This window comes from Podarcis bocagei (assembly GCF_964188305.1).
Source record: "Podarcis bocagei genome assembly, chromosome: 12".
Taxonomy (NCBI): domain Eukaryota; kingdom Metazoa; phylum Chordata; class Lepidosauria; order Squamata; family Lacertidae; genus Podarcis; species Podarcis bocagei.
In genome coordinates this window covers 23,119,723-23,131,502 of record NC_138137.1, presented here as the reverse complement: position 1 = coordinate 23,131,502, position 11,780 = coordinate 23,119,723, and the positions used below count along the sequence as shown (strand labels likewise).

General features: G+C 43.3%; 1 protein-coding gene across 3 annotated transcripts in view; it reads right to left on the bottom strand.

Moving 5' to 3' along the window:
* HACL1 (2-hydroxyacyl-CoA lyase 1) overlaps positions 1-11,780 on the bottom strand; it is a 33,262-nt gene that overhangs the window by 2,960 nt on the left and 18,522 nt on the right. For 2 of the 3 annotated variants that reach the window (XM_081164643.1, XM_081164642.1), the window contains exons 7-16: positions 10,855-10,949; positions 8,883-8,995; positions 7,797-7,932; positions 6,330-6,435; positions 5,655-5,738; positions 4,445-4,546; positions 3,807-3,961; positions 2,543-2,701; positions 2,315-2,422; positions 569-755 (exon numbers count right to left, since the gene is read on the bottom strand). In XM_081164643.1, the coding sequence (XP_081020769.1) occupies positions 569-755; positions 2,315-2,422; positions 2,543-2,701; positions 3,807-3,961; positions 4,445-4,546; positions 5,655-5,738; positions 6,330-6,435; positions 7,797-7,932; positions 8,883-8,995; positions 10,855-10,949 (1,245 nt within the window). The remainder of the gene's footprint in view (positions 1-568; positions 756-2,314; positions 2,423-2,542; positions 2,702-3,806; positions 3,962-4,444; positions 4,547-5,654; positions 5,739-6,329; positions 6,436-7,796; positions 7,933-8,882; positions 8,996-10,854; positions 10,950-11,780) is intronic. The other variant, XM_081164644.1, reaches the window with a different exon arrangement.

Here is an 11,780-nt window from a genome sequence, read left to right as displayed (position 1 = left end):
AAGGTTTGGAATGTTGTTGTTCAGTGCATTTGTATCTCTCTTTGCTGTTCTGTGACCACAAGATCTAGCCTAGAAGCATTTTAAAGAAGCATAATGAATGGCGGCCAGAACTGGGGAAATCCAAGTTAGGGAGATCAGCCAGCCATAAGAGACCTCAGAGTGCCTGTTCTTAGTCATAACTGTTTATAATTTTTCCTTTTAAAAAAAAGTCAAGTCTGGCAGGCATATGGATTGTGCAAAATAGAAATTCATACAAAACTGAAGCCGAGGTTTAACCTGTTAAGTTATTCTCCCATTACAAAGACTGAGGAAGGTATTTGCTATCAAGTCCCCCTTTGCTCTCCCAGGTTATTTGCTGGTTTAACAACGGAAATTGTTGAGAGTAAATATTGCTTTGTAGTGCTTTCTGCCAACTTTTCTACTTTGAAACCTCAAGCAGCAGGGCTTCGCTTACCAAGATGCCATTGAATCTTTAACACAGATATTTCACTATCAAAAGAGTTACTCCATTTAACACAGGAAGTGATGATTTGCTTACACAGAAAGGGAGAACAAAATGGACACTCACCTGCTGCTTCCTGTCTGACTGTGGATCGATCATGACATTGATGAGGGAAGGCACATCCCTTCCCGCCAGGCTTGTTTTCAGGGCAGCTTGCAGTTCCTCTGGCGTCTGCACAAAGTACCCTTTGCCACCAAAGGCAGACATAATCTGCTCATAGTGAGCGTTTGGCAATAGAGACACTGGAGGAATGCTGAAATGAAGCAAAAAGAGGTCTAGCTTTGCTCAAGGAAAGCTCCTTGGCATCATAAAAGGTCACTCTGTTGATATGATAAATGCGCTCAGCAAGAGAAATTAATTGTTTTCGTGCCTCAGGGAGATAGATCAGGGCCTGTTTAATTACTGTGCAAGCATTCAAGGATTATTTCAGTGGAGGTTTTAGCCAGGAATAGGAAACCCCAGTACAGTGGTACCTCGGGTTACGATCTTAATTCGTTCCAGAGGTCTGTTCTTAACCTCAAACTGTTCTTAACCTGAAGCACCACTTTAGCTAATGGAGCCTCCTACTGCTGCCGCCGTGCGATTTCTGTTCTCATCCTGAAGCCAAGTTCTTAACCTGAGGTACTATTTCTGGGTTAGCAGAGTCTGTAACCTGAAGCGTCTGTAACCAGAGGTACCACTGTAATGGAGACCTTGTATCTCTTCCATTCACTTGCAAAGCATTCTGGATGATTTCTACAAAGCACTTAAGCACATCTCTGTAGCTTTCCCAGACAACATGAAATAGTGCCTCACTGGACAAAAGCCAGCATAATTAAAGATTTAATTGTGGTATTTTTATGGTGGGCATCTGTCTCACACTCTTGGCTCTCAAATTTTCTATTTGTGTGGGCACGACTGTGCTCATTTTCTTTTCTGCCCTTTGAGCATTTTGCTCTATGAGGATGCTTGGAAACAGAGTGTAACTTTTCACCTCTGGAATGTTGGCACAAAGCTTATGGAAATACCTCCCTATGAGCTCAGGATGCGCTTCACTAAGAGCTCAACACACCTGTGCTGCCAGAGTCCTCCTCCCTGGCTGCCCATGCTCTTCTTTCGATTTCCCAATAGCAGAGAATAACCCAGAGAAACCACAGTCACCTTTCACTTGAATGAGTGAGTGTGCACTGTACTGCTGTCTTTCCCACAGTCTGTGGCACCACCTTGTCATCTACACAACTACAGTCATACCTCGGGTTACAGATGCTTCAGGTTACATTTTTTCAGGTTACGGACTGCCGAAACCCGGAAGTACCGGAACGGGTTACTTCCGGGTTTTGGCGGTCGCGCATGCGCAGAAGCGCCAAATCGCAACCCGTGTGTGTGCAGACCATAGCTGTCAACTTTCCGATTTGAAAATAAGTGATCAGCAGCCTCGAAAATAAGGGATCAACAGCCTCACCTGTCCCAGGGACAGTCTATGGGATATATAACAATCCGGGAAGCAGCGGGAAACGGCGCTGGAATAAGGGAATTTCCCACAAAAAAAGGGAAGGTTGACAGCTATGGTGCAGACGCGCCACTGCGAGTTGCAGACGCTGCAGGTTGCGAACGTGCATCCCGCACGGATCATGGGAGCCCAACACCTCAATTATCTCACTGGAGTTTGATTAGGGGTGGTAACACCCAGGAGATTCTATTATATGGAAATGGCAATGTCTACAGATGTACGACCATGATTATCGTTTTACACTAGAACCCTGGCATACACACAATTTCCAACAGGAAAACATTAATAAATCAGCTGAGCAAGTGCAGCACAGAAGTACCCACCATGCAGAAGGTTCTCCCAGCTTCAAGATTTCCTTCCACGTATCTTGATCCAAGCCACTGTATATCCCATTGTTATTGACTACGATAATGACGATCGGCAAATGATATCTGCAGTGAATCCCAAAGAGAAACGAATTCAGAATGGTGTCATATTCAGGGGAAACTTGGCTACTCCACTTGTTCTGCATAAGACATTTTTTAAAAAGTTGAATCAGACAAAGGTTTTACCTGCAGATGGTCTCTACCTCCATGCCAGAGAATCCAAAGGCACTGTCTCCTTCTATACAGACGACACGTTGCTCAGGATTACGGTCTTTAGTAACCATAGCAGCTGCTACTGCAAAACCTAGCCCAACTCCCATGGTGCCAAAGGTACCAGCATCAAGCCTAGAAAGAAAAAAGTCTGCTGTCTTTTCTTCCAACACATATTTTCTGCCAGCTGTTCTTAACTCAAATCCTTTGTGCCTTATTAAAGTGGCACAGGATATCTTTAGAAATAAGAGATACAGCATGTATTCCCAAGCAGAAGTGAATAAAGTGTGGATTTGTAAATGTTTGATAAATGAATGTTACACTGAATTGGTAGTAAGAAAGGGCCTCTTTACAGTCATTAAGTTACAACATTGTCATTTTAGCTGTTTTCAGAGTTAAATTCCTGGCATTTCAAAGCACATGCTAATTATTTGGATTAAGCTGCTCAAGGCTCGGGTGCAACCATTGTTCTCCCTCTGAGATTTGAACCACGAGGAAAATAAAAGCATGTCAGTAGTTAGGGCAATTTCATAGGCTTCTTGGGTCATTAACAAAAAGGTTCATGAAATCTATTCCGTGTGTAATGCCCTGGAAAAATCAGCTGGGAGCTTGAACACAACAGAAAAGCAATGGCATTAGCACTGTAGCTTTCAAACTAAAGTTGAAATAAGAAAAGTGCCTTGTAATACCTATTAATGTATATAAATATATATATTAAGAGATCTGTTGTGTTTAAATAGCCACACACAATACATGAAGGTCATGGCAAAGAAATATCTTTGCTACAAACATTTCTCCACAAATATTTCTTCCAGGCTATTCCACTGTTTCTCCCAAAATTCTAATTACAAAATTCAAGTTTTACGGTGAGAAAGCATCTGTTCAAGTTCTACGATATAGCATGCAGATGCTGGACTCTAACCTGAAACATTCTGATGCTTTTTCAGAACTTTGGTGTGTAGATAGACATCTAAAGCTGATGAAGAAGATTCTTCAGTTGCTAAGATAAGAAAGTACCCATTCTATTGATTTTTAGAAGTATTATACCCTGGAGCATGATTTTTTTTGCTCTAGGCCAATAGAATTCATTATATGATGCAGAAAAACTGGCCCGAGACCAGATTTCATTTGACCCGCAGACCACAATGATGAATATCTATGCTGAAGATGGAGCCATAAAATAATGCCCAAGCTTAGAACTGTAATTAAAAATTAAAACACAGAAGGAAACTTTTTTTACCTGTGGCGAGGATGATAGTTTGGAAGCATAGTGCGCCCAATGTCCATAGTGTTTGCTCCCTCGCTAACCAGAATGCAGTCCTTTGGCAGAAGTTCCCTGACATGGTGGAATACTTGATAGTAATTCATTGGCAGATGCTTGCGTAGTGATAATGCCTTAATGGGGAAACCAAAGCAAATAAAAAAGCTTCTGAAGAGCTACTGCTCCTACGGCTGCTGTAGCTGTAAGGATTGTGAAAAGATGACTGATATTGATTCATTTATGGGAAATAGACTTGAAGTACAGTTGCACCTTCGAAGTTGAATGGAATCCGTTCCGGAAGTCCGTTTGACTTTCAAAACATTCAAATACCAAAGTGCGGCTTCTGATTGGCTGCAGAAAGCTCCTGCAGCCAATTGGAAGCCGCAGAAGCCCCATTGGACGTTTGGCTTTCAAAAATAGTTTGCAAACCAGAACAGCCTTGCGATGTTTGGGACCCAAAATATTCGGGAACTAAGCTGTTCAACTTCCAAGGTACTGAATTTTTTAATTTATTTTTTAATACAGGAAAACAGTGCACAAAGATTAACAGAACTGCAGTTTTAATTTCATAAGAACAACCCTAATATATTTTTACTGATACAAATTGCTAGTAGTACCTTGGATGCTTCCTCGTTGCTTTTCATTTTTGCCCGTAGTTCTTTCCACCACTCTGCGCTAGAAGGATATTTCCAAGACATTTTGTTTAGCTGATCAAAAAGCTAAAGAGAATAGTGAAACTGTTACCATGGAACAGCATCATGCTTTTTTGCCCCTTTGAATTGTTGTTGATATGCACCTTAAATAAAATATACAAACACACAGTAATTCAGATGTTGCTGTCTTATACCTTTGGGTATAGGGCGGTATAAAGGTAAAGGGACCCCTGACCATTAGGTCCAGTTGCAGACGACTCTGGAGTTGCGGTGCTCATCTCGCTTTACTGGCCGAGGGATCCGGCGTACAGCTTCTGGGTCATGTGGCCAGCATGACTAAGCCGCTTTTGGCAAAACCAGAGAAGCGCATGGAAATGCTGTTTACCTTCCTGCCGGAGTGGTACCTATTTATCTACTTGCACTTTGACGTGCTTTCGAACTGCTAGGTGGGCAGGGCGATACAGAAATAAAATAAACAAAATTCCCATCATCCCTGATCTTTGGCCATTCCGACTGGGATTTACCAAGCCCAATCACAACTAGAGGGCCACAAATTAGCCACCCCATCTCTACCCCGTTGATGAGGTATATATTGATGGGATATTAACATGCCTGGATAGTTCAATTGGTCGGAGCGTGGTGCTGATAATGCCAAGGTCGCAGGTTTGATCCCGGTATCAGACAGCTGGATATCCCTGCATTGCAGAAGGTTGGGCTGGATGATTCTCAAGGTCCCTTCCAACTCCACAATTCTATGATTCTATGATGTATGGGTATCGGCTCCTGCCCAATATATCAGCATGAGGTTTGCCCCCAAGACATTACCGTATTTTTTGCTCTATAAGACTCACTTTTCCCCTCACTTTTTAGAAGAGGGGAAATGTGTGTGCGTCTTATGGAGCGAATGCAGGCTCACAGAAGCCAGAACAGCAAGAGGGATTGCTGCTTTCACTGTGCAGCGATTCCTCTTGCTGTTCTGGCTTCTGAGATTCAGAATATTTTTTTTCTTGTTTTGGTCCTCCAAAAACTAGGTGCGTCTTGTGGTCTGGTGCGTCTTATAGAGAGAAAAATACGGTAACTTATAATGCACACTAGCCAAAAATGGCTCAAAATCAAGCTATAAATTCCTAAATCCAGCCAAACATAAAAAGGTATCTGTGTGTTCATGTGTTACCTGCTCCGTCACTGCTTTCACGTCACCCAGTAAGGCTGCAGCGGGTTTCACGTTATTCCCCAGCTCTTCTGCACAAATGTCTACCTGTCAAGTAAAAAAACAACAACCTGAACATAGGTTTGATTACAGCAAACAGCAAAAAGAGTTACAAGGTAATGTTCGCACTAACATTTCTCTCTTAGAATGTATCTCTTCACATTTCTTTTCAGCTCACAGCAAGGAACACAAACAGGTTGTTTGCACTCATTATTTCCCCACAGAAGTTAACTTTCTGCTGCTATACCTTGCTTGGACCTGCTGTACTAAACCCAGCGTAATAAGAACCGTCACGCTGCGTGAGACAAACTGCCCCCAAGAGCAAAAAATGCAGCAGAAGCCTCAAACCTGGAGGTAGAAAAAGGCAGGAAAAAGAAGAAACAGTTGCACAAATGAAACCGGCTCCCGATGCGTTTCAAGGAAACTCTACATCAAGGATAATACATTACTTCTTGATTTAATTACTTGAGAGGACTTTTCTTCTCCAGCTCAGCTAAGTGTGTGCTATCCTGAGCCTCACGGAGGATGTGATAAAGACGTAATAAATAAAAATCCCACTAACCTAGTTGTAGAATAACCAGCCACCCTAGACTGTGCCATACCCTTGACTGATTCTTTATTATGGCTCTGTTTGAATACCTGGATAATCTTTACATCCGACCGAAATCTTGGAGGAAGACCAAAGTGTAGAATCCAATTCAGTCTGGCACCCAGTAATATTATGACATCAGCCCCTTGCAGTGCCCTAATAGTTAAAAACAAAGAAAAGAATTTGATGGTTATTATTTTTGTACACGTTAGAACAAAAATTTAAAAAGACACTTGGAAAATCAGAAGTTCAAAATTTGATGTCTTTTACCCTGGGAAAACAGTTTCCCACTCCAATGGCACATTATCTGTAGGTTACAGTCACTCATTCGGGCTCCACCTCCTAGACTACACTGCCATGGTACTGGGAGACACATGGTTGCTGCTTCACCAGCCACCAATTCTGCCAACCCAGATGCTGCGTCACCGCGAGATGTCCCTCTAACATTTCCGTCATTCAAATGTTACTGAAGCATCGTAGAAACCAATTATAGAGGGTAAAGACATCAACCAGAATAAAGACAGGCACTTAACAGTTTGCTCACAGGAAACTGAAGGTAAATTCCAGTTACTCACTGGCACAGCAAATATTATGCACAAGATTTCAGACTGCACACACAGTCTTAAAAGCCTACCAAAATAAACCGAATTTGACACTAAGAAAAGCTGAATTTTGCACACTGTATACATTGCAACCCCACCCCCTCTTTTTTCTAGTTATAGAGAGGGTCAAGGAATGATGCGTGGCACTGAAGTCCCAAATGACTGGTGTGGCGATCACACAGGGTCCCCTGACGTTTGACGGTCTATTGATCCCTGTGCCACCACTATGATCACTTCCCCGCTGCCACCAACCCGTTTCATTCAGGTACACACAGAGTCCAGACAGTTGTTAACATTAAATCAAATAAACAAGTTTGTTTTATAAGCCTCAACAAGGTTATGGTTTCAGATAATTTTTCTTGTCAGTTTCTTAATCTTAGTTTCTTTACTGACCTATACCTTCCTAATAACTTCTAATTGATTATCCCAACTGTCTATCTGAGAGGGCCTGAGTTACAGAGCCACTGGGAAATTTCCTCCCAACCTAATGGCAACTAATGGTCATGATTTCATAGCTTTGAGGACAGTGAACTGAACATACTAAACAACTTCCAATTCATACTTTAGACCAGGCTTCCTCAACCTCAGCCCTCCAGATGTTTTGAGACTACAATTCCCATCATCCCTGGCCACTGGTCCTGCTAGCTAGGGATCATGGGAGTTGTAGGCCAAAAACTTCTGGAGGGCTGAGCTTGAGGAAGCCTGCTTTAGACTATGCTTAAAATAACTCTTCATCTGCATGGATAAGTTCCATATTTGTAAGGCTGAAAGAAATTACTTTCCTTACACTCAGCTGTAAGCAGCAGCAATTGGTGTTTTATATTAAGGGATCATTTAAAGAGTGGAATCTTCAAGAAATATATGCTTTAGCTTACGGTGTTGGACAAGAGGGGAAGATCTGATTCATATATTTACCTAGATCTGGCTGCAGCCACACAGTATGGATGGTTGTCAGGAACCACTCCCTTCCCCATTGGTGTAGGCAAAAATGGAAGCCCACATTGGTCCACCAACTTTCTGATGCTGTTTTCAGCATGTGCATAAGCAGCACCTGAGAAAGACACCCACCACCACAAGAGATTCCTTGACACTGTTAACATAGCTGCACCTGTCAGATGAAGAATCGCCCCCCCCCCCCGCTCAACGTGTAAGAATCAGAAGTCACTGAAGTGTCGCATACTGACAAATCAATTAGTTTTAAAACTGGCAAAGGTAGCTGCAGCATTCCGGGTCGTACGTTCCTCACAGCAAATCCATTTTCAGTTAGCCAGTGATCAGTTTTAGCTGTGGAGGATTAGGTTAGCCATATGTACTAGTTGCAATAGCTGCACATTACGATATATCTGAATCGGGGCGCAGGTGGTGCTGTGGTCTAAACCAGAGCCTCTTGGGCTTGCTTATCGGAAGGTCGGCGGTTCAAATCCCCATGATGGGGTGAGCTCCTGTTGCTCTGTCCCAGCTCCTGCCAACCTAACAGTTCGAAAGCACACCAGTGCAAGTAGATAAATAGGTACCACTGCGGCGGGAAGGTAAATGGCGTTTCCGTGCGCTCTGGCTTCTGTCACAGTGTTCCATTGTGCCAGAAGAGGTTTAGTCATGCTGGCCACAAACGCCAGCTCCCTAGGCCTGAAAGCAAGATGAATGCTGCAACTGCCTTTGACTGGACTTAGCCATCCAGGGGGTCCTTTACCTTTACCTATATCTGAATACCAGCTGCTGGGGAATAAGAGCGCAGAGGGCTACTGTGCTTGTGCCCTACTTGAGGGCTTCCCATAGGCATCTGACTGGTCAAGGATCTTTGGTGTGATTCAATAGGACTCTTCTTATGTCTCTTGCATAAACAAAGGGACACTGAATAGAGGCCGCTGTATTTTTCTCAAGGGGGTTCATCTCCAAAGTTCAGGAAGAATTTACTTTGTGATATAATCTAAACATGGCAACAGAAGGAAACTCTCCCCTCGCTGTACTTTACGACCAGCCGTAAGCTTGAAAGAGGATTACCTTTGCCAATAATTAGGAGTGGCTTTCTGGAATGTGCAATGAATGAAGCCGCCCTGGAAACAGCGGCCACTTCAGCCATGCTGATGGGAGGTGCTGAGCAACACTCGATGTATCTGGAAGGCAGAATAAAAAGGCCATTGTTTTCAAAAAAGAAATAGGAAGTCATAGAACTGCGGAGTTGGAAGGGACCACAAGAATTGCTAGTCCAACCCCCTGCAATGAAGGAGTCTTTTGCCAAACATGGGGCTCAAACTCACAACCCTGAAAATAGGAGTCACTATAGTCACTTTTTAAACAGAAAAAAAACAGAAATTAAAGACGAGTTTTGCTTTGTGTTTTACTTCAGATGTTCTACTGAGCAACATTATTCTACCAATGTACACAAGTGGCTTCCAAAAGAAACTCAAGTATTTCATTATATGCTTGTTACAAACGCTTACCCTGTAATAAGTTTCTAGCAGTCCACAGCCAGCAATTTTGCAGCGCAGTCTATGCTTAATACAGATTGCACATTCTACCTCGCAACATGCGGGAAGCCACATGCAGAATGGCACCAGCAGGCACCAGCTACATTCCTTCCTAAGCCGATTTCTTTCAAACAGCTGGAACACAACATTTCCAACAAAGTAAGCGTTTTGTTGTTGTTTCAACTTCCCACTATTTCCTTTGCTTACTTCTGTCAAATACAGGCGAGGGTTATTTCCCCCTCACAATGATTCCTCAAGAAACAAGACTGTAAAAAGAGCTGCAAATGGTGGCTCTCTGTGTGAGAGAGACCCACTGCAGTCTCCTATGTCCCCCTCCCCCACCATAAAGGCCTTCACTGAAGTCAGGGAATGTTCCTGAAGAACCTTCAATGAAGCACTCGGAACTGCAGTCGGAAGGTGGCTGGCTGCAAAGAGGGATGGGGAATTTGTGGCCCTCCAACTCTCCTCAGCTGCAGCCAGAATGGCCAATGGTCATTCCCCATTTTGCGGAAGCCATGCCCAGGTGCCCTAAGCCTGACATCATACCTGCTGTCAGATGTGGGGTGGTTAAGGGCAGGAAACAAGCAAGACCTTAAGGTAGGCAAGGAGCAAGGCATACTCCCCACTGGCATGGTCCTTTAAACCTTCAAAATAAAAAGTTTAGAGAAGCGGGTCCATATTGCTTCTTTAAACCTCTGAAATGGGACGTTTATGGAACAGTGTGGGGTGGGAGATTGAGCAAGGCATGACACTACTTCCAAACAGTCTGACATTGTGCTTTGAAGGCCTTCAAAGCTCAGAATCACCTGGTGTCACTGTGATGCTTGATGACTAACAGGTGTGGGTAGGGAGATAACAATCAAGCCCACTTCCCAGAAAAGCTTCCTCACCCTAGATTTATCATATAGGACTCAAAACAACAGTTAATCTGTAGCATCTCCTGTCAGCAATGTCTCACCATTTAACAGAATGCCATTTAAACGTTGGTTCACTGGCATATATGCTTGAGTCTCTTCCAGATCTGAAGACTCTTCCTAATAATGGTGAGCTCAGTTCTTCCAGGTCTTATTCTAGATCAGCCTTCTCAACCTGGTGCCTTCCATGTTTTGGATGGTCTCAGGTAGCACAGGTGGGACTTGTAGACAAAAACGGCTGGAAGGCACCAGACTAAGGGTGATCAATATGGGAGTTTCCCTAAAAGGCGTATGCTAAGTAGCTATTTCAGGAAAGTAAACTGGAATCCGCTGGATTGGACACATCCCAGCTGATCAGGAAGCTACTGCCTGATCACATCCAGATCTCTTCATTGTCTTTTACTATGAGGAATTTCTTGTGTTTGTTCAATATGTAGAGATTATGCTTTGCCTTAGCAATACACTCCTGCAGGGGTCTCAAACACAGGGAAAATGACAATCGAGCACACACACACACACACACACACACACACACACACACCCTTTTTTAAAAAAGGAAACAAGCACTCATCTTAATAATAAAGGACTCACTTGACAGAGCTCTTCTTCAGCTGCATATTTACAAAGTCTCCTGGTATGTCAATGTAACAGGCACCTGGGCGACCATAGATGCTATTTCTGACAGCCTAGATTGATGAGAGAGAGAAAAGAACATAAATGTGCTACAATAATTAAACTTTTTAAATCAAAACAAAAACACACCACCACATTTCATAAAATGCATTCCAAATTTGCAGGCAATGGCTAAACTTATTATCCAGCTTGGAGAACAAGAAAGCAGCTGGATTCAGCTTGCAGCCATCTGTAGCCACTGTTATATCTGGAGTAACCAAGTCAGAATCTCCTGCTGACTGCCTATTTTAAGTAACATGACCCCCATGTAAATGCCCTGGAGCTGTTCTTCACTTTCTCTGGATTCTTTTTGTTCCAGCGCACGCCATAGGCTGAGCCGACACTCCTTGAAACTCCTATTGATTAAAGACTCAAACGGTGGCTCAAACAATTTGGCTCAAACAATCGTGGCAGTTGTAGCAGGGAACTGTACAGCACTGTTTCCTGGAAAGTTTAGAGAATAAATGTGTCAGCCACAAAAATAAACCTGCAAGGCTACTCCTTGAGAGAGTAACTGGAAGGATTATAGAGTGTCGTTAAGCACTCCGTGCTTGTTTTGTATAGGAGATATATTTTGGGAGAATAATGCTGTGTTCACAAAAATTGTTTTTCTAAGAGCAGATGGAGTATTACCGTAAATTTCGCTCTATAACACGCAGATTTTTTGTCCTAAAAAGTAAGGTGAAATGTCTGTGCGTGTTATTGAGCGAATGTGTGGTCCCTGGAGCTGACTTGCCGGAGCGCAGGGGCAAAATAGGGAAAAATAAGATCGGGCGGGCGGGCGGAGGGAAGAGGGAAGTCAGAAGCTTTCCTGCATTCTGCCTCAGGGTCTTACTGCCCGCCTG